A 20,096-nucleotide genomic window follows, 5' to 3' on the forward strand; every position below is an offset into this window, starting at 1 on the left:
ATAAACAGTTTTTCCCCTCCAAAATGAAAGTATCCTGCAATACATGATAGGAAAAATAAAATGTATCCCACTGCAAATGTCCTTTTCCCCAAGATTTGTGAGATTAAAAATGCTTTGGGTATGTGGAGTAGTTCTACATATGAAGTTGTTGTTGAAATGGTTAAATGTATGAAGGCCAAATTTGACAAGTATTGGGGTGTTGTCACTGATGTGATGGTTGTTGGTACTCTTTTAGACCCCAGGTTAAAACTTAGTTTTATCGACATTTACTTTCCTTACATTTATGGAGAAAAATCTTCTGAGGAAATTGTTAAGATAAAAGAGTTTTGTCATGATTTGATTAAAGAGTATGAAAAGAAACTCAAGGGAAAGGAAGCTATGAATATATCTCCATGCATAAACCCTGAAGTGGAAGAAAAAAGTGTTGCTGGAATAGTGCCTTGGCAGTCAATATATAAAAGTCATCAAGTTGCGCAAAAGGGGAGGGCCAAAGGAAAGTGTAAGTCAGAATTAGATATGTATTTAGAAGAAGCGGTTTTGCCTTTTGAAGAACCTATTGATATATTGGGTTGGTGGAAGCAAAATGGCTTAAAATACCCAAGTTTGCAAATGGCCGCAAGAGATTTCCTAGCAATTCCTATCTCCACTGTTGCTTCGGAGTCTACGTTTAGCACTAGTGGTAGATTTCTCACTCCACATCGCAGTAGATTGCGGCCAGATACTTTGGAAGCAATGATTTGTTACCAAAACTGGCTATGGAGTAATTTGAAAGGTATTTAAGTGTATTACATTAAGTTAATAAAAATTAATTTATTATTGCAACCCCTTTTTAATAAACTATTTGTTTTCCACTTTCAGGCTCTTCGCCATCAATGGATATGAGTAAAATGATGGAGTATTCCACCACAATATTGGAAGATATGGATGTTGACATTGTTAGTCTTATCTTCATACTTTCTCTTTGAATTTCATAATAATATTGCTTGGTTGGATTTTAATTTGTATACTTTTGTAGGAGCCATGTGGTGAAAGTTAATGAAGATTGATCAATATTAGTGGAATGAGGGATGATGAAGGTAAGAGTGCCTGATTTGTTTTACAGTTTAGGAGTGAACAATCCAAAAAATGTTGTTTCCTCAAATGATGGCCATTATATTTACATAGGGCATTGACATTATTATATTCTGAGTTTCAGTTGTACTTTTCTTGAAAGGTTGATCTTATCACTTGAGTCTTGATGCACATTAACTTTTTTGCAGGCCCTGTCTGGTAGGGCCGTAGTGGTTGATTTTCTTACCGTAGAATTTTATCCGGAGCTATTGACCTATTTTGGGCACAATTGAAATTTATTTCCTCTGGATTACATTGTTTAATGGAAATCTTAATGTACCAGAGCGGTTTTTTGGGTAGTTGTTATCAGTTTGTGGATTCTTGGTATTGTAGACATGTTTTAAAATTGCTGCTACCATTTTGGTATTTGAGACTATTTTTCTTGTTGAATGCAATTAGTCTGGCATGTTTTCTTTTTCAATTTATTATTCAAAGTCAATATTCTATAATTATTTTTTAGTAAAATATAAGCAAAGTTTGGTGTATAATGGTGGTAATTAAGTTTCGATTTGAGAAGAATATTTATAATCTTGGATTGTTTTGATGAACTTGATATTTCAAACTAATTGAAATTAATTCATATTTATTTGCTTCATCCGCTCAATTAATGTTCAATTATATGGGTGTTATTAAAGATCTGAAATCAATTTAAATTTCCCAAAAAAAAAAGTTAATTTGCAGTAATTTAGGAAAATAAAAAATTGTAAACGGGTACCCGTTTGGCGCTTAACGGGTACCCGCGGGTATCCAAACCCGTTTAAGGCCCGTAAACGGGTACCCGTTTGACGCTTAACGGGTACGGATACGGGTCGACTACCCGCGGGTAGTGTTGCGGGTTCGGGTACGGGTTCGAAAACCCGCCCCGTTGCCATCCCTATCACTGAGATAAGGAGATCCAGCACTAGATATGTGTTCTCATACAAAACTCAATATTGTAAAGGTAAAAATACACTAGCACAACATATAGATTAACCACCTTACATGGAGGATCTACAGCTTGGAGGCTTCACCTTTGTCCAAGAACCATTTCAACTCCCCTTCAGGTGAAACCAATGCAGCAGGAAGCTTATTAGAGTTTTGCGATCCGCCACGCAGTACAGAGTGAACTGCATCTGCTTTACCAGAACCAGCCACCACAAGTGCAGCATAAGCAGAGGAATTGATCACCGGAAAGGTAAAAGTTATTCTCTCTGGTGGTGGTTTTGGCGAGTCCTTGATGAAGGCAACCCATCTTTTATTCTCCTCCACAAGAGGATGCCCTGGGAACAAAGAAGCAACGTGCCCATCAGGGCCCATGCCCAGCAGCATGAGATCAAATTTCGGAAATCCGCTGACTGATGAAGTTATCACATTGCTCTTGACCAAGTGTCTGAGACATGTCTCATAATCATCAGCTGCTCCCTCAGCTGACAGGGCATCATTAATTGCATAAACATTACCGGGTGGAATCGGAACCTGTCAAAGAACCGTGATGAAAGTGCCAACATGTTAGATTGAGATAAAATCATCTCATCCAAACAGAAGACTAGGGAGGTACACTTGTCATCCAATCATTAAAAAGAAGACTCAGACATGAATGAAATATAGCATATAACTTGAAACCGATAGCGATTCTTTTTTTTTTTCATGTGGCATCAATTTATAGGAATGAACAATACATTTAACAAGCTTCTCAACGTAATACCATCCTATCCAACAAGGGGACTCATTTGCCTGACCATTGTTACAGTGTAGACTAGAAGTCTCTGAAATGTTTGTACTTGTGGATTCACTTCACCACTTAAAATACGTTTTATATGTATTTTAGTTTCCAAGGATATCATGACATCCTTCAGGTTTGGTACTAATCACTTCAAATATGGAAATATAAGGATAGACCACCCCAACAAGTGGAGTAACCGATGCTCCAACCCTTGTCCTTGGAAGGGATATCACTGCCCCTAACATCTTGCAGTTAGCCTGAATGAAAACATGCCCATATACCACAATATTGATGTCTTTTTAGTCAATTGTTCCTAACATATACTTTTTCTTAAGCAATTGTAGTTCTGCTGTAAGTTGTAGATTTTTAATTAAGTTTTATGCTAATTTCATGAAATTTAAGGTTGGTAGTCCATATTATGACTTAAATTTCATTGAAGAGGCAATATAATTGATGAAAGGAGCGAGGAAGGCAGTGAAGTTAGTTTGATAATAAGAAACAAGCAAATTTTCTCCGAGTCTTTGTATACCCAGTGCTTGAGCATTGAGAATCCAATGCTATATCAATGGCCGAAAAAATTGAGTTTTGCTTTGCAGTGCTTAAGGGCCATCAGTAAAATCTCACTTAATGGAATTGTAGCTTTAAATAGAAGAAGGAAAGGATCTGAAAGTACACTTTGCCGTTTGCATACATAAGGCAATTGAAGTACACCTTCTGGGCGACCAACCAACATCTCTTTCCTCCTTCATCAGTGATCCACTCTTCTCCATCAACCAACATCTCTTCCTTCATTCATCAATGGTGTTCCTCTCTTAATCTTTTTTTGCTTTGCATTAGTTTACAACTAAATTCCCAGTTAGTGTTGTAGTTCACTTTGGATTATGTAAAGAATGCTCGACTTTCCAATCTAATCTCCTTTTCCCAAGATTTGAGGACTGTTTGCACTTTGCTTAATTAATGCTTCTTTGGTGTATCTAGCCAAGGATTGAAAATGGGTTTACAAATGAATAGAAAATTTCTGCCATGAGCTAGATCTAAGGTTTGCTACTATTAATATGTTAAATCTAGGAATTGATTTAGTAATTTGATGTGCTTTTGCTGAAACCCTATTGTTTTGAATTTTGATCATTCCTTTGTTCTCATCAAAAGTTACTAAGGAATTAGGGACTTCATTTGATTAATAGATGATTAACTAACCAAGGAACTCATAGTTAATTCATATAGAGGATTTAACCTTTAAATCTGGTATTAGACATTTGAATGGAATTTAGCTAGGTTCTGTATGAAGGATCAGATGCAATCAGTACCCTAACAACTTTCTCATGAACTACTAGTATTAATTGCTCCGTTTTATTTTCAGTATAACTAAATATACCATTTTCTAATTGAGCTATAGTTGTTTTTTTCATTCGATCTACATTTAGTTCCTTCTATCTGGTTTTAATTTAGTGAAATAGGGACTGGTGGCTTTCATCCACGCGATAACAATACTCATCCTTTCTCTTTAAACATGCCAAACAATACCCATCTTACACACATAATGAACAGAAATCTAGTGGCTGTTTTTGCACTATCCTCCTATAAATTTCTCAACTTCTGACAACAACACATAATGAACAGAAAATAAATTTTCAACAATTGGAAAACAATGTTCAAGCAAAATAAACAATTATATGATCCAACACCAAAAACAAAAGTCATGGATAACAAAACATAACATACACACCTTGGAGAGAAACCCATCAAAAGCAAGCTTGTAGTTACTATCTTCATGAGTCTTAGGCGCAACCCTCTCATCCAACCAAAACACATGCCATTTAGACCATTCAAGAGAATCAACATAAGGAGCCTCAAGCAATTTCCTGAAAACCCAACAACAAAAAACCCATTTTTTTCAGCTCAATTGATCATCATCATCATCATCATTATTCAGTTTCAACAACAAAAAAGGAACCTTAATATGAAACTCACCTGAGATAGCTGATCAAAGACCCACCAGACAAACAAACAGTGAAAGCCCCTCTTTCAGCAGTGAACTTATTGGAAAGATCGGCGACGTATTTGGCCAGAGACGTCGCGAGCTCCTCCTTCTCGAAAACCTCAACCGCTGCCGCCATTGAAGCTTTCTGAGCTTGGCAAACGAGCTTGTTGATGCTGGGTTTGGAAGTGAGGCCTATGAATCTGAAGGGGTGAGAGGTGGAGAATCGAGAGGAGGGTGGATTCAGGGTTGGGATTGACAGGGACGGTGGTGCGAATTGGATTCGCGGAGTGTTGGAGAGCAACAAGGAAGAGTGAGTGTGAGCCATGATGACCCACAGGGTTGTTGTTCTTATAGTGGCGGTCAAATCACTCACCAATGTTGAAGTTTTTTCATACCATTTTGTTGGTTTATAATAACTTCATTTTTCTTCCCTGAAATGAACCCTCGGCTCATCATATGACCTTGGGCGATACCATCAACCTTAACATTAGTTTCTCAACTTCTATGCATCTAATCCGATTTTATGATCTAAGCTTATTCATTAATACTAACATTTTTGGATAGCAGCATTTTTCAAATGTGATTAGAAATAAAAATGTTAGGAACACAATCCATTACCAACAAATTTCATGATAATGGATGCTCTTAAAGTATTTAATAGTTGATTTTTTAACATTATGTATGAATCAATATCTATATACTTTAGAAAAGAGGACTTTGTGAGCTTCATCTAGCTGATTTGGCACTCCAAGAATAACTCTCACCCAACTTCCATCTTTGCCTGACAAGTGTCACCCTCATATTGATTTGGACCAAAATATTACAAGCTCATTTTCATTTGAGTTTTGTATGGAGACTCATTATTGAAAGTCTTTTGAATGCTAATTTTAATTTTCTTTTTAGCCCCTCATTAATTGCTAACATAAAATTTGCATATTAATGGTTGATTAACATTTTCAAGATTTCAACTATTTAATTACAAATAACTGATGTTTTTAAAACTAGATCCATGTGTTTAAATAGAATTACCATTTTTCAAACACGAACCTATAAAACTGACAGTGTAAACCATCTTTACACATACATCAAATAGCAATATTTCATTTTGCCACGTCAGACTACCTTTTAAAATAGTTTTGTTTAATTAAAAATTAAAAACAAAGGGAACAGAGCACGTGATCTCAACCTAAACTCGTCGTCTTTCACCCCTTTTTGTGTCGCAAAGCAAAGCATGACCGTGAAGTAGGGAGAAGCACCATGAACCACCCTCCGTCGTTTCTGCTTCTTGCTTCTTTCTCTTATAATTATTCTTTGCCAAACGTTCAGGAAATAGGGCTCTCCCTCTTCCCCTTTTTGGAATTTTAGGAAATCCAAAGGTAGGGAGATTGTTTCAGAGATCATTGTGCTTTCAGTCCTTTTCTAATTTTCCTTTTCTCTCTTTTATTGTTCATCATCTCAATTGGAAGCAAGCCCTGTTCTTATGAGGCGGTATACAAGAGTGAGCATGTCAGAATTGTGAACCAAGCCCCAGAATCGAAAACGAGGCTTAACATCAGGTTGAAGCCTTTGGTTTTGGAACATTTTCTTTGACTAGGTTCACATTTCCTTTGTTTGATTCATACCTATATCTATAAAAATCACTTCTTGCCTATTAAAATTTACTTTTTGCAGCTTCTTGTTCTTATCTATTTTTGGTTGCCATACTATCAGTATAGGGATCCTAAAATAGTTTTGAATTGCCTTTGAATTTTTACCATGTTGCTTATGACTCTAACTATTTGTTGAATTGCCTTTGAATCTTTACCACGTTGAATAAATATTGGATAATTTTTGTTCTTTCATAATGCAAGGTTTGGTACTGTTATTTATGGATACAATTGGAGTAGACATACATGTATTTATGTTGTCATGTGTGTTCTGATTTGGACTATGTGAGATTACTTGTAGTGTGAATTCTTTGGGAGTTGGTACCTATAGCATAAGTTGTATATTGCTTAATATCTATGATTCCTGTCATCCACATAAAATTACTTCATAACTTAAGGCTTGCAGAAGTGTTTCCCTTGTTCTTTTCTATATATGGTGATTAGTAATCCTCTATTGAACATGATAAGCTATTAAAGCTATGTTTCTCCAATTCTTTTAGCATTTCCTCAAGCTAACTTCTCATTTGGTCTCTTAATATGTTGATTCTACTACTTACTCGTGATTTTTTTGTAGGATAAAATTCTGAGAGACATTTCAGGGAAATTAACAAAGGAATGCAGTGAGGCCATATGTTATGATAGAGCAGTTAAATGTATTTTTTTACAAAACGATATGGAGAGTTAGAAGCAACAATAACTTGCAGCAGCATGGTTCAATTCTTTTCATGATTCTGAAACAAGATAAGTTATGATAGAGCATTAACAAAACAATGTGGGCAGCTAGAAGCAAAAAGCACTTGCAGCAGCAATACTGAAATCTGAATTGTCAAAGGCTGAATCAAATATGCACCAATAGAAGAAGAAAAAGATAGCATAATCAAAGTAGATAGTCTAAAAGGCTTTAGGGATATTAGCACAGAGCTATTGTATTTCTAATATAGAAGTCTTTGTCATGTACAAATTATTATTCTATTTACATTATTGAGATTCTTGAATTTTAATTTATTTTTGAAATGGTTTATTTTGTGCTCTTGAAGTTTCAATATGTGTATTAACATTCTGATGAAAATCAATGACGTGATTATTATATCTAAGATCAGTGAAAAATGGTTCAAAATTGTAATTTCAAGTTGCACGTCAAGGTTAAATGATAACCATAAATCAACATCATCTCGAACATAGGCTTATAAACATTGTATTAATATAAACCAAACCAGAACCCGTTTGCAAAAGCTGCTATCCAGAATAACCAATGAAACAAATATTAGACAAAATGATACTTGTCTAATAACCAATGAAAGAATTGGACTTGATGCTGATAGAAAGTGGATCATATTAGACAGAATGAAAGAAATCTTCTTCACAAAATTAGTTATCATGTTGTTGCACCTTGTTCTCAGTGATCATGATTACAACCTCAACCACACTATTGTGCTTAAACCATACCATTAAGCAATAACAAGCAACACTAAAATCCCATACTGATAAAAAGTTGAAAGCTCATACAATAAAAGTTAATATTCAATCTGTTACAAACTAATGCAAAAAAAATTGTTTACCAAAGTACATGTAAAAAATTCTCAATTCAAAAAATAAATAAAAATCATCCATGTTCGAAGACTCAATTACAGATCCAGCTACTAAGCATTATGAGTTGCCTTGTGTCACTTGCTGCAACTGTTATCTGCAATAATATCAACAATGTTAGAGGGTCTGCTGCAATGAAAATGAAATAAATAGAATTACAAGAAATCACCAAAATAAATGATATCACCTTGCTTGACTTAAACTTGGACATTTACGTTTGTTATGACCTTTCTTCTTACAAGAACTACAAGTAGTGGAACCTTTTGAGCAATTCCAAGCTACCTTTCATTCTCAAACTTCGTGGCCGCCCCTTAGTTGTTATAACTTGAGGATCACGCAAGGTTACAATGTTGTCGGAGACTATTGGGATAACTGGGGTTAACGAATTACCAGGCTCTTCTTCTAAATCTTTAACTTCCAATAGGTCAAGTGCTTCAATTAGCTTTTGTAAACCTTCAATTGCAACACCACGATGCTTTTTTTATCTGGAAGCTCTTTCAGATAGTTCAAGAGCTTGAATCATAACACTATTAAACAGAACAGTACTGCAACTTTTTTTGCTGTCCTCATGGAGTTCTTCACTTGTTATCTTATTAAATTTCTCCTTCTTAGCATTAACTGTCCATCGATGTTGAATATACTGCGAAGGGAGAGAATAGACATTTTTCTTTATGAACACAGCCAAGACATGTCTACATAGAATACCAGAAAATTCAAACATGTGACATATGTAATTTGCTTCTTTTGAATTGACATGAAAAGTCACATAATAGTTAGGCTTGTCTTTGCAAATTTCATGAACCTTGTATGTGAGCACTTCAGAGGAAAATCTGACTTTCTCAGCTTTAAACATTTGAGAGCCAACCAACTCATCCTGAAATATCCTAAATACTTTCCTTGAGTAGCTTTTTGAAACTTCTTTTTCCATGTGATATAAAGTTCGCAAAATTGGTTCTGAATTCATTGTCTTGAAAGTCTTCTCTCTTTCCTGGTTATAACGTGAATCAATTGCCTTATCATATTGTGTCACAAACTTGTTCAACGGTGTGCTCGAATTCAAAAAGTCATTGAAGAACTTATTCAAAAGTTGTTCCGAACATAAGCAGGAATCCATTTTTCTCTAATGGAATATATCTTATGCAACCATTGATTATCTTGCAACCCATATTTATCTATCATTGCCTCTCAATCAGATTCAAACTCTTCAACAGTGATAGATTGATGAATGCACTTGTAGAATTGATTTTTAAATTCAGCATGTTCATGATAAATGCAGCTACTCTGGAACTTTCTTCAGAATGTGCCACATACAATAGTGATGATTAACCTCTGGAAACACTTTTGCTACTGCATTAGTGATAGCGACATTTTGGTCTGTGATAATAGTCTTAGGACAAACTCCAGACATTACTTCTAACCAAGTATTTAACAACCAAACAAAGCTCTCTTCAGTTTCATCCCATAATAGAGCACATCCAAAAAGAATGGATTGTTGATGATGAATAACTCCTGTGAATGGAACAAAAGGCATTTTGTACCTATTGGTCAAGTATGTGGGATCAAAAGTCACCACATCACCAAAATATTTGTAAGCCATTCTGGACCGTGAGTCAACCCAAAAACAATTTGCTAATTACATATCTACTTCCATCTGAAATGCATAAAAAAACCAGGATTCTTCAATTGACAGTTTTTAAAATATGATAGCATCAACTGAGCATCTCCTTTTTCTAACAGCTTTTGCCTCTTTTGACTTAAGTAATCAATAACATCTTGTTGGGTAAATCCAACATTAGCAATACCACCATTTTCAGCACATAAGACAGACGTTATTTTGCTAGGACGCAAACCAGAATCATCAAGCAGATCAATAAGTTGTCTGTGAACTTTAGTTTTCTTTCTATGAACTCGAAGAAACTATGAACTTCGGGGGGAAGAAAGTTCATGATTATGCTCTCTTATAAATTTAGAAACAAGCCAACCATCTTCACTTTTCTTTACATATATCATTGCCTTGCATCCTACCCTTGTTTCACCATGTGCTACAATGCTTTTACTTTCCCATTCTTCTTTTCTTTTTGCACGAAAACCTTCCTTTGAACAAAGGATTTCTTGATCAATTACCACACCATTTGTTATTGACTTAGTAACACGACCCATACGAAAACCAAAACCTTTGTTCTTCGCATAACTTGTGTAGTGACTGACGTTTTGCATCTTCAATCGATTCAAACTCCATTCCTTCATAGGGCTCTAAAGGAGGCTCTAATGGTAGTCTGGGATTCAAATGGTCTGTTTTAGGAACATTTTCAAGTCCTTCATCACAACTAATCATGATGGAGTCTCCATGATCATCAGTACTCCTGTTTCCTATAATATAAATATTAAAACACAATAAACAACCACATTATACAGATTTACGAAGAAACACATTGAGAATGACATGAATTAGTCACAAGTTACATGCACTGTGTGAATAACGAGAAAAAAAAATAGACATAAGTTCCATGTACCGTGCGACAAACACAATGGCATTTTATGCTACCTTCCAACATATTAATAAACAATGATTTCCCAATAAGTAAATTAGGAATTGAGTGGTTACAATGAATACATGTATTACTGATGAAAGGATCATATGCTAGAGAATCATTGATGAGATTGAAGCATTGATCGTCACCCTTTCCCATATATTCATCGGGTTTGGAAATAAACATATTGTTTATAGCTACAATCAGTTAAGATGAGACATACAATGTTCACAAAATTGCGTGATAGCAATGGAAAAAACTGCGATCGTGACAGGGGTGAGAGACAGCTAGTTTTGGTTGAGAATACTTGACTGCAAGTTAGGTTGAGATCACGTGCTTTGTTCTCTTTGTTTTTAATTTTTAATTAAACAACATTATTTTAAAAGGTAGTCTTACGTGGCAAAATGAAATATTGCTATTGGATGTATGTGTAAAGATGGTTTACACTGTCAGTGTACTACCATTAATCTCTTATTGAAAGTCTTTTGAATGTTGATTTTAATTTTCTTTTTAGCTCCTCATTAATTGCTAACATAAAATTTGCACATTAATGGTTGATTAACATTTTCACTATTTCAACTATTTAATTACAAATAACTGATGTTTTTAAAACTAGATCCATGTGTTTAAATAGAATGACCGTTTTTCAAACATGAACCCATAAATGATATTAATTTTCAGTTTTAATTTCGTAGAATTACCACCGGAATTAAACGACCATCAATTTTCTCTCGCAGCAAACCATCAACTACGTAGTCTTTGTAGTATAAAAAATGTAGCATTTGTTTCCTATAATTACGTGTTTCCATAAATAATAATAAATCATTAATAACGCGTTTCCACGGCTTTCCTTAACGTTTCTCTGATAGTCTTTTTTTAATCAATTACGTAGCCACTCAGTTTCCTCCATAATTTAATCAATGATCTTGATTAAGATGATTAAAAATGATTAAATGTTGTTACAATAGTCAAATTCCTTCAATATTTTTTAAAACGACCTAATTTAATTCCATAATTTTAGCCAATAACTTTATTTGGAAAATTACAAAGAATTAAGTCTGATTTCAAGGTTTTTTATACGCGGTAATTGACTACCAATTTCAAATACCGTGCAGTAGTAACCCTAATTTTCCTTCCTTTTTTAACTTACATTCATCAGTAACCCTAATTCTGAAATTTCTATATAAATCAATTCATGCTATTCTTCAACTTCATCAATCCTTCCATTTCCCACCAACTATTAGCTTTGGAATATACTTTGTTCTGATGGCAATCGACGATCTCGCCACCATCGATGCCTCGAAGGAGAAATGGACTATTGTTGCAAAGGTGAACCGTTTATGGCTTAGTCCGAGCTTATATGGCTCGAAGCTTCCGTTACAAGGTATATCACTTTTTTCACATAATCACCATGTTTTAAGTTCTTTTTTTAATGGTTGGTAAATCTCTTATGTTCTATTTTTATTGAATCTCAGGGTTGTAAGATTCACGCTTCGGTTAGAAAGACTCTTATATATCGATTCCAATCTTTGCTAAGTGAATGACGTGTATATCAGATTTTGTTATCTGGTGTTGGTGAAAGCGGTCGTGATTTCCGTCGAACCTCGCATCCATTCAAGAACAACTTTGATATTCATACTTCTGTGCGATTGGTTCCCAACAAGGCTATCAACTTAAGCCCTTACTCATTTATGTCAATCTCTGATATAATGTTTAAGGACATTGATACGTCTTTTCTCATAGGTATATACTCTTTTGTAGCCTTTTGAGTTTTAAATTACTGTTCTTAAATTTGGATTAATGTTTTTATGATTGAGCAGATGTAATTGGAATTCTCACTGGTGCAACTGGTGAACAAGAGTTTGAGAAAGATGGTACAAAGCAGAAAAGAATTACTATTGAACTTGACCAAGATGAGTACACTCAATGTTCAATGCTTATTCACATTTTTTCCATCTTTATTTATATGAAATCGGTTTTATATTTTCCCAATTTTTTAATAGGGTTCGGATTGAATGCGCTTTTTTTGGAAAGTATGTTGCTGAAGTTGTTGGTTATCTTGCATCGGTTGATGCAACCAATGTTGTCGTTGTTGTGCAATGTGCCAAGATAAAGTCCTTTAAAGGTATTTAAAAGTTTGATCTGGTGTCGTGTAAGATCCTGAAATATATAGCTAGTTTATTTATTTAATTTTGTCATATTAATTAATTGAGTGTTTATATTCTACTATTTTTATGTTATTTTCCTGACTCGAATTTAATTGCGAATCATGGAAATTATTTAAATGATAATTAATTTTAAAATGTTTTATTTTCTAGTGTTCTTTGAAAATAGAAATAATATTATAGTCTTCTTATTCTTAATAAGTCATATAACTCTTTGTTTCATTGGATAAGCTTAATTCAATACTCTGTGAGCTATCTAAAGTTTTTCTTTTCCCCTCTAATGATGATAATTACTATTGCAAGACCCCAATAGATTAAAAGTTTAATTAACTAGTTATCGGCTTAAGGGCGATAAGCGCTAATAAGCTTAAGTTGATGTGGTTTTTGTGCCTTGTGTGTTTATATAAAATTGATTGTATTATTGTTATTATTATTATTTTCCCTAAATAAATAAGTAAATAAAATAAAAGAAAATTGCAAGGTAAAAAAGAAAAATATAGGAAGAGTCACGTAAGTGACTTACATAGAAGGGGGAAAAAAGAAGAAGAAGAAAGTAACAAGTTGAAAAGTTTATGTGATTTGGAATATATATATGATTTAACTTAATAATAGTATTTGAGTTGACACTTGTTCCTTGATCACTTAAACTTGCTCAAAGTGATATTAAATTATATCATAGAGTTCCTAATCATTTTTAGGATAATATTTCATCTTCCTAATATTTTTCCTATAGGTCTATGAGTTAAATACTACACTACCTAAATTGATATATATATATATATATATATTTTTTTTTTTTTTTTTTCTTCCTTCCAAACTCTGTTTCGTTGCCAATTTGCTCATGCTTCAATTCTATCCAAACTTTCATCCACCTCATGCTTCATTTCTTTTCTCCAAGTAACACCTCATACTTAAATTGCATGCTGCAAACACTCCACCTAGCTGGTTGCTTCTTCCACCACTAGCTTTGAAAAAGCATGACAAAGCAAGCTTGATCTCATAGCATTCCACCTCCTCCTTTCTTCAAGTTGGACGTGTCACTTGTTGGTAATTTTCATTCACACTTAAGCTTTGAATTGGAGGCCTATATAAGGCAGCAATAAGTATTTGTTTGATGTAAAAAACACAGAGGATACAGACGAGAGAGAGAAATAGAGAAACATTATCATACAATTGTTTTGTATCATTAGTTTTGGTGAAAATTCTAGAGTGTATGTTTTGATTATGAGGAGGTTCTTGAGTTTTTGGAGCGGAAGCTAGGATCTTGAAGCTTAGCTTTACGAAAGCAAATAATTTTCTAAGATCTGAAGGGTCACAAGGTTTGCAACTTCTATGCACTACTACTACTCACGAAGGTAAGGGTAACTCGGTTTTAGCGCGTCTTTGAGTCTTGCATGTTTTTATCGCATTGCATGCGTTTGAGATGAAGGTGTTTAATTTGATTGGCAATTGATTGAAATATTGGTATGCTTGCTATGTTGTATACTTGCTTATGTTGAATGTTTTCTGAGACTTGTGCCACATGTTTTCGGAGGCTAAGGTCGTTGTTAAACAATAGAGACATGCATCTCCGTTTTCTGGGGCTTTGGTCATTAGTTATTGTTGAAATTATGAATAACATGTGGTTATTTTGAGTTGATTATTGATGTGGAAATTGTCGTTGACTGACTTGGCATATAGGAAAAGTGGCAATGAGGTGGGTGTGGTCCCGCGTGATTGTCCCGTCTTTCGAGGCGTTATAAAGTGGCAATGAGGAGGGTGTGGTCCCACGAGATTGTCCCATCTTTCGAGATGTTCTAAAGTGGCGATGAGGTGGGTGTGGTCCCACGCGATTGTTCCGTCCATAGTGACGCTAAGTGGCGATGAGGTGGGTGTGGTCCCACGTGATTGTCCCGTCTTGAGAGACGATATTGATCGATCCATATTGGTAGTAGCATATAGTCGCATTATAGGACACTAACATTCGATGATATTGATGTTTGGTTTGATGCTATGTTGTTCAATGAATTGTCATTTAACTTGATATAAGTCGTTAGTTTAATTATCATGTTATGTAATTAAACTTAAATAACATGTTTTCTCTTTTATACGTGGTAATTGCATGGAGTTAACCCTTTCTGTTTGCTACTTGTTGTTTGGGCGCTTAACGCTCTTAGGCGATGAAGAGCTTTCCGATGATGTTTAGCCATGCACGAGACGTATGAGAGATAGTAAGCGGCGGTGTGAAGATGGAAGGAGGAGTTTAATTTTCTTTTGAGGGTTGTATTTGAGTCATCTTTGTTATCTGAAAACTCTATTACTAAAACATTGCTTTTGCCACTTGTCTAAGTGTGCGTACTTATTTTGAACCTTGTTCATGATATCGTGAATTTCCCTATGACTATGTATATTATTATGTTGGGTAAAGGTTTAATTTTAAGGGTTATGCTATATTTAGAAACCTACGGTGGAAGTATCTTATCAAACAAGTGACAGAAGTATTCGCTTTGGCGATGAAGCGTTTAATTCTTTTCAAAAAAATTACCCTTGTATTTTGGGATTGCTAAATAGTCCTTAGACTTGTTAGGTTACTAATGTGATTCCTCAGTTGAGAAATTGGGGCGTTACATGTCGAATAATCAAACTTTAGTTGCGCGTGTTTTTTTCCTTTATCCTAATTTTTTTTACTTGTAAGACAAGTCTCCAAAATGTTTATGGGAGTGGAGTTTGGCTTTTAAAACACAAAAATAAGCTAGTGTCATTTACTCCCTTGTCTGCTTAGCAGTTGGCCTACGCATATTATGGGAAAGTCCGAGTTTAAAATCTGATGAAGAGGTTAAGGATCACTATTATACTAAAAAGTTGTTTAAAGGAAAGGAAATCACCTCATCAACCATCTATGCCCAACTTCAAAAGTACAAGGCTGATGAACATGTTGATGACTTTTGTCGGGCTATATGTGCTTCTTGGTTTTGCTTTATTTTATTTCCCCAACATAAAACATACTGTCTCTTATGCCCTATTTAGGATTTTACTTTCTAACGTACATTCTCTTCATAAATATAGTTGGGGTGTTCTTGTGTACGATGTTTTGGTTGATAGCTTGAACTCTATGGCCATATGGTTGAAGGAGGCAACAAATTCCCATGAGATAAATATCTTAGGTTGTGCTCTGCAGCAGTATTACAAGTACACATCTCCTATGGAAATAAGATTTTAATTTCATATGGTGTACATTGTGTATTTTTTTTATTATGCTTGTTTAGTATCTTTACTATATCGTGTTTTTTTAACATTTAGATTTGGGCTCTGGAACACTTGGTATTATCACCTAAGATATCCACAGCCACTTGTGGGGTAAATAAATTTCCTCAAGTTTTGGACTGGAATCCCCTTGTGACACGGAAGATGGAATTTGTCAACAATGTTTAAAACTTGTTCATAAGAAAGTTTAGGATTATGTTGAAGTTGTATAGTTTACACTGTCATGTAAGAATTTTAAATTCCACTAGTTTGTTGTTGCATTTTCACATTGATAGGTATATGAAGAAATGAATGTAGAAAATGAGGACCTTCATGATGATATTTTAAGGGAAGCTACAGAGAAGGCACCTAGTGGTTTCTGCCATTGGTGTCCAACCTTTGTTGAGTCGAAAAAGGGCAAACGAGAACATGATTTTTTTATTTCACAGCTTAAGTTATTAGATGATAAGATATCATTCCTTGAGATAGAAGCACCTCTTTTGCTTGACTGGAAAAACACTACCTCAACAAATGAGGATGATAAAAATACTAGGGGTTGGTGTCCATGTGTGTTTAATGTATCTCATGCATGATTGTAATGTCAAAATTTATGATGGAATATGTAGAATAGTTTATTTACTATTCCAATATCTTAATGTATCAGGTTTAGCTGAATGTCTTGTTATACCCCATGTTGATGATGACACCGATGATGATCTTCCTGAGCAACCACGTTCAAACATGTAAATTGATGATGACACCAATGATAATTTGCACATTCAAACATGCATACAGATGATGACATTGATGATAATTTGCCTAAGCAACCACGTTCAAACATGTAGACTGATGATGCACCGATGATAATCTGCTTGAGAAGCCACGTTCAAACATGTACACCTGACTTAAAGACCAACCCAGGAGATGCATGGAAAGTTCTATATCCCAAACACCTTGGACCACATTTAAGAGGGGAAAAATCGCCAATCGGAATTTTAAAACAATGGAAATTTGTAAACCTAACTATATTGAATCTAATATATGTAAAATGTAAGCCTGAGATATATTGTGGTTAGTAACATTAAAATATCCAGTAATTTGTGTGTATTTTTTTAAAATCAATTTGTATGTATTTTTTGCTGAATATATATCCACCTCTTCACACCTAAAAAATGAGGTGTGAACAAAATATTGTTCGAATATATTTGGTTAGTTGGACAATACAAAGTCGTGAGCCCTAATTTATTTCATTATTAATTATTTTAATGTGACTTTAACAATCATTTGTTGGTTAATCTAAAAATACAAAAAACTATTTTATCTTATTTCTAGTAATGAATCGTGTTACCTTCTTTGGTTAATCAGTCACTTATTTGGTTACTAGCACAGAAGTCGCTGTTTTTTCCTAGACAATTAGAGATTTAAAGTTAGAAGTCAACATAATTGAATTATATTGAATTCGTTACTAATGCTTTTATCAAAACTCTAACATTCATTTTGTGAATATTAAGAAAATGAGTCATTTATTTTGTTTGTCTTATCATGGGTATTTACGCAACCAACCGGGGTAAACCAAACATAGTATTTGGTTACCATATTAACTGCCGGTGAATTATTGTGAAACCAAAGAAAATTCAAATAAAAGAATGACATGCGCATTTTTCGAATGCATTACTTTTGTTTTACCAATAAACGATCCACCATTTGGTGGATATTAGTAAAAGAAAAATTTATTGTGTGCTTTTATTTGGTTATTCGTATGTTGGATTGTGGTTATGGATATGTAGTATTTGGTAACCACCATAAAAGCTAATAGTTGCATGTGAAAAAAAAAATTGAAAACAAGAATCCATATATCTATGCCTTTTTTTACATGGGGCTGGTTCGAACCATGTTTGGGAGGCAATATGTAAAGTCTCATAGCACTGGCACAAGAAAGAAATCTTATCTTTATATAATACTAAAATATAACGAACTTAGATACAAACATGGACTCGACATAAAAGAAAATCATGGTACACAAAATGACCTTCGGCAGGTTCGAACCAAGTTTATGAGGCTATTAGCAGAGTACCTAACCACTATAAAACATTATTTTGAAGAAAATTTACCAAATTTTTTAATATAACGTTTAAATCAATACGTTAAAACCCTTCACTTTCTTTGTAGTGCATGCACAAAGCCACTCCTGATATTGAAAATTGCAGCGATTTGCATCGGGTTAATACTCCACTACAACTCCAGTTAATGAATGTCCACCCAATAACTCTCTCCAACATCTCTTTATAAACTCACTGTGTTTCCAATTATTCACGTCAGTTTACACATCTTCACCGTCTTTCAACATTCACATATCTCACCACCATGGAAGCACAAATCTGGCGTAAAAACTAAACCAAATTCAGGATCATCTAGAAGAACCCTATTGTATGAATACCATGCGATGTCTGAAACAATCCGCATAAGTAGTTATTTTACTCCATTTTGTCCAACTTCTGATATGTTTTTTATTTTATTTCCCAAGACCTCCAGCTGAGTCCCTCCATTTTTTTTCATTGTATTCTCCCTCGAATTGAAGTCCAAGACGTAGCGGGCAACACATTCTTCTACAACATCAGCAGTGATATCAATGGAGGGTTCTTCACTGACGAACTAACCACCATCATCTTCAACCAGTACCATGTAAATTATTTTGTGGCACTGGAGTTCAAGATGTTGAAGCGTAGCTTTTTTTATTTCAGGATGGAGACTGCCAACGGGAGGGAGTCCAACTACCTGTTTTTCAATCTTATGTGGCCAGAGGATGAGGAAGATAATGGTGTCGTCGTATATAGTTATTAACTACATTTTTTGGAAAAATTGTACCTTTTTTAATGAATTTAACATGTTTTTGCATTATAATTTCTATATTTATGAATTTTTTTACCTTTATTACTTGGTTTCTATTTGAATAATATAGTTATTTTTTAATGCGTTAAATTTTATTTTATCAATAAATGATCTACCATTTGGTGAATATTAAGAAAAATAAAAATTTAATTTGTTTGCTTTTTGTTGGTGATTCAAATATCATATTTTGGTTAATTAAATATTTTATACGGTAACCACCACAGAATCTAGTAGTTTTTTGTATGGGTGTTCATAAGTCGATCGAATTCAATCAAACCCGACAAACCGATCCAAATAAACCCAATCAAAAACTAGTGGCACATATTGGGGAAAATATTTGCAGTGGCTGAAATGAGACTTTTAATATAATACTTATAATATTTTTATCAACAATACACACATAAAAAATACATACTAAATTAATTCATATATAGATGAATATTGGAAATTTATTATAAGTTATTCATAATCTTAAAAATTGCTTCTCAATATTTCAAAGTTTGAATTCTCCATATATTTTTATGTCTAAATAGTACTTGTATTTTTATTATTAGTATTATTATAAGTCTTTGTCTTAAAAAAGAATGTATAAGAAACATGTGTACATTGGGAACATTAGTAGTATACACATTATCATCCACATTAATGACTAATAAAAAATTGTATATGAAATCTGAAATAAATATTTTAAGAGTAATAAAGTGAAAAAGTATATAATTTGTACACCTCTAACTAGGGCTATGTATTCGCGATTCGGCTTGGATCAGTTTTAAGTGAAACCAAAAACTGACCAAATCAAAATTCATTGGTTCAGTTTTAATCCATTGTTAGCAAAAAAAATTCCAAAACCAAACCGAACCGAATTGATGATGAATGGTTTGGATTGGTTCGATTCATCGGTTTCACAACTTCTTTCTTTTTTGGTCAATACCAATTCCACAACTTTAAATATATAGCAATCACATATGATTTTTTTTTTGTTACAAAGGAAAATAATCACATATGATTTACAACTTAACAATGCATAAAAATGGCAAATCAATAACTCAATAATAGCTTAATCACAAATCCACAAATATACATATAGGCCCAGTTTGGAAGAGCTTATTTGAGCTTATCTGATAGCATAAGCTCTTATGCCAGTGTTTGGGAGAGCTTATGCAAACAGCTTATGGTCTGCCATAAGCTATTTTCAGCTTATTTTCATAAGCTACTCAGGATAGCTTATGAAAAACAGCTTATGCTTATACACAGCTTATTTTT

At 34.0% G+C, this 20,096-nt stretch overlaps 1 protein-coding gene and 1 pseudogene across 1 annotated transcript; both read right to left on the bottom strand.

Annotated features, from left to right (window-relative positions):
* Positions 1-1,985: 1,985 nt before the first annotated feature.
* Positions 1,986-5,133, bottom strand: LOC130732005 (probable 6-phosphogluconolactonase 4, chloroplastic). Its single transcript, XM_057584147.1, has 3 exons — positions 4,784-5,133; positions 4,539-4,674; positions 1,986-2,565 (listed from the first exon to the last, which is right to left on the bottom strand). Exons 1-3 carry the CDS (start codon positions 5,116-5,118, stop codon positions 2,101-2,103), a joined length of 936 nt encoding a protein of 311 aa, XP_057440130.1. The 5' UTR covers positions 5,119-5,133; the 3' UTR covers positions 1,986-2,100.
* Positions 5,134-7,807: 2,674 nt separating this feature from the next.
* Positions 7,808-9,205, bottom strand: LOC130744655 (protein FAR1-RELATED SEQUENCE 5-like; annotated as a pseudogene).
* Between the last annotated feature and the right edge of the window lie 10,891 nt (positions 9,206-20,096).

This window comes from Lotus japonicus, chromosome 1 (genome assembly GCF_012489685.1).
Source record: "Lotus japonicus ecotype B-129 chromosome 1, LjGifu_v1.2".
Classification (NCBI taxonomy): Eukaryota; Viridiplantae; Streptophyta; class Magnoliopsida; order Fabales; family Fabaceae; genus Lotus; species Lotus japonicus.